General features: G+C 48.3%; 1 protein-coding gene across 1 annotated transcript; it reads left to right on the forward strand.

Moving 5' to 3' along the window:
* Positions 1-1029: 1029 nt before the first annotated feature.
* On the forward strand, positions 1030-2830 carry LOC308280803 (chloride channel CLIC-like protein 1; the record flags this gene model as incomplete). Its single annotated transcript, XM_080755120.1, has 2 exons — positions 1030-2548; positions 2754-2830. 2 exons carry the CDS (start codon positions 1030-1032, stop codon positions 2828-2830), a joined length of 1596 nt encoding a protein of 531 aa, XP_080611246.1.
* Positions 2831-3672: the final 842 nt, after the last annotated feature.

Raw genomic sequence — 3672 nt, forward strand, 5'->3', positions numbered from 1 at the left:
ACGCCAAGCGAGGCAAGTTTTTCGTTTGAAGCGCCAGCCAGCTGTGCGAACTGCTTTGATCAGAGTGGCTGCCTCGTGTCGACGGACTAATTGCTGCCCCTCGACGCCAAGCGAGGCAAGTTTTTCGTTTGAAGCGCCAGCCAGCTGTGCGAACTGCTTTGATCAGAGTGGCTGCCTCGTGTCGACGGACTAATTGCTGCCCCTCGACGCCAAGCGAGGCAAGTTTTTCGTTTGAAGCGCCAGCCAGCTGTGCGAACTGCTTTGATCAGAGTGGCTGCCTCGTGTCGACGGACTAATTGCTGCCCCTCGACGCCAAGCGAGGCAAGTTTTTCGTTTGAAGCGCCAGCCAGCTGTGCGAACTGCTTTGATCAGAGTGGCTGCCTCGTGTCGACGGACTAATTGCTGCCCCTCGACGCCAAGCGAGGCAAGTTTTTCGTTTGAAGCGCCAGCCAGCTGTGCGAACTGCTTTGATCAGAGTGGCTGCCTCGTGTCGACGGACTAATTGCTGCCCCTCGACGCCAAGCAAGGCAAAAATAAACCTGGACAGAAACAGACAGGCGGAATGTACAACTCTCTCATTTCATAATGCAAGAAGATGTAACTTGCATGAGAGTTTTGCTGCCTCTGTTGCTTGGTGATAAACGTTTAAAACAACTGCTTCGCAGTCTAATTTTTTCACAATGCATCTACGTTACATTTGAGTACAACAAAATGACAGTCTTACTCAAAGAAGAGACTTAGAAGGGGCCTTTGTGAAGTTAGACTTTATATGAATTTCAAAACTAAATAAAAAAATCAGGCTTCACCTTGGACGAGAGCTACATGCTTCTGAGAACGCATCATAAAAGTCATTTTTTTTGGGGGGGGGGTGAACTACTTCTTTATGTTGCTGCCGCCGGGGATGGCCTACTACAAGTTCACTTATCATTGCGATGTGTGGCTAACTATTGATGGCCACCACGCTAAAGGATCCTGAGTTGCATGAAAACGACATAGTCAGCTACTGTAGCTGGTTAGCTTGGGAAGAAAATGACTTCCTGTGCCAACATTAAGCTCATTGTGCTGCTGGTATGCAGCCTGTCACTGCATGCTGCAATGGGACAATATGACGACTGGATTGACCCATGTGATATGCTCAACTACGATCCCACCACCAAAACCATGAGAAAAGAGCCATCAAACTATCCGAGTGTGCCAATAAGAAGAGAATACATTCAGGACTCCAATGAAGATGAGCTGCCAGTTTGTGACCACAAAGTCGAAGTGTTGCAAAGACAAGTTGAACATCAGAAGAGGAAGATAGCATTTCTTCAAGAACAGCCCACGTGCACGCCAGTGTTCAAACGATTTCTCAGCAGGCTCCTGGGGGAGATAGAGAGAATTGGTGTGCCCAGCGACCCTAGGGACATCTTTTATGACGCCAAAGTGAGACTGTCCCCGCAAGATCTGGTGGAGATTCGGAAGCTTCTGGAGGGTGAGGAGAGCTGGATAACAGGGGCGCTGGACGATGCTATCAGCCAAATATTGATTGATCTCAAACCACATGACTACAAAGCCTGGAAGTGGCACTTCGAGAACACCTTTGGTGTGGAGATCAACACCGTCTTGTGGGTGTCCCTGTCTGTGATGGTCATAGTCGCAACTGTTTGCACTCGGTTGCGGTCGGGGGTCTCCTGGTTTGTCCAATTCAAGAGAATGTTTGCTATCTGCTTCTTTACCAGTATCATCTGGAACTGGTTCTACCTCTACAAGATCGCTTTTGCAGAGTACCAAAACAACATTGTGAAAATGGACAGCGTCAGTGACAAATGCACAGGCATGAATAAGATTGACTGGAGCGACTGCCTACAGGAGTGGTTCAGAAGCACATGGACTCTTCAGGACGACCCCTGTAAGAGATACTATGAAGTTCACATGGTCAACCCAATCCTGTCGGTACCTCCTACCAAGGCCATATCGGTCACCATAACCACCTTCCTCACAGAGCCTCTGAAACACGTTGGCCAGGGGGTCAGTGAGTTTCTTAGGGCGCTCCTCAAGGACCTACCTGTGACCTTGCAGGTTCCTGTTCTCCTCACTGTTACACTCTCTGTCCTGGTGTTTCTGTATGGTGGTGTCCAGGGAGCTTTCCAGTATGGCATCACTGCACCACTGCGCCGCCATCCAAGATATCCCCCCTGCCTTTGCTGTGGAACAGTCCCAGCTGGGAGATGCGGAGCACTACAGGCCAGCTGTCGGAGACTCCCCTCAGCACAACCTAAGACGGCAGACCAACTGCAGCAAACTGGACACTGGGTTGACCAGGCCTTCAGCGCGGACGTGATGGATCTGGGGAAAATGGAGTGCCCTCCTGATGCAGAGCAGCCTGAGGGAGGTTTTTCAGTCACCGACTCTGAAACCGAGGGAGACTCAGATCAGGAGGAAACATGGGAGGATGTGGCAGCTCCTCCCAATAGCAATAGCGATGTAACGGATGATGTGCGAGTGAAGAAGCGTGACGCCTGCACAAAGTCCTCCCCAGCTGAAGATCAGTCATTGTTGCGCGAAGGTAATTTGATGTGCACGGAATCCTACACTGAACAATGTCCACTCTGACAACCTAACAGACGTGGGCCACGCTTGGGCGGACTCTGCGGAAACCCACAGCTGGTCTCCTGACAGCACGCGAGGCGACTTGGGCTTACTTTGTGAACTGCCGAAGCACTTCGTGAGCTGCTGTCAGAGTTTTTCCCATTCCCATTCCCATTCCCCAGCCAGCCTGACAGCGGGGCATTACCTAACGGGCCACGCTTGGGCGGACTCCGAGGGAAAACCGCAGCCGGTTGTATAACCCTATGTACTAGTTGACAATAAAGATAATGCAACTTCTATACACGATTGGTGTAAGGTTTCCACTTTCTTGCACTTTTCTACTCTGGATACACACGACTCTTCATTTTCACACAAGTAAAACATGAGCCTCCTCTCCTGTGGAGCGGGCGGACGAAAATAAACCTGGACAGAAACAGGCAGGCGATCGTACAGATAAAAGGGGCAGACAGGCGGAATGTACAACTCTCTCATTCATAATGCAAGAAGATGTAACTTGCATGAGAGTTTTGCTGCCTCTGTTGCTTGGTGATAAACGTTTAAAACAACTGCTTCGCAGTCTAATTTTTCACAATGCATCTACGTTACATTTGAGTACAACAAAATGACAGTCTTACTCAAAGAAGAGACTTAGAAGGGGCCTTTGTGAAGTTAGACTTTATATGAATTTCAAAACAGAACATCCGTTTAAAAAAAACAAAAACTCGATTACATAAAGAAAGAAAGAAAACTGGACAAGATTTTATTTGGTATTGTCACAACACAGAGCAACACTTCATTGGTAAGAGCTCAGGTCTAATTTTTATAGTCAAAGTAACATCTCAAGCTTTACTACGGCCAGCTAAACATGAGAGTTGGTGCTAATGTGCAGATTACCCTCTCTGTCGTAATGTAAAACATTCAACATATCTCTCCAATTGTAAAAAAACGTAGGTTTGAACTCTCCCACCGTCCCTTGAAAAGAAATCGTCAGATCTGAACAACAGTCATCCAACTGAGCTTCTGGGATCCCAATATCGTATGACAGTTTGATGTTGAAGTAGTATACAGGGCCGCTGGGATGAGACTCGAAGGTCAGAGATT

This window comes from Nannobrachium achirus (assembly GCF_963921795.1).
Source record: "Nannobrachium achirus genome assembly, contig: SCAFFOLD_173, whole genome shotgun sequence".
Classification (NCBI taxonomy): domain Eukaryota; kingdom Metazoa; phylum Chordata; class Actinopteri; order Myctophiformes; family Myctophidae; genus Nannobrachium; species Nannobrachium achirus.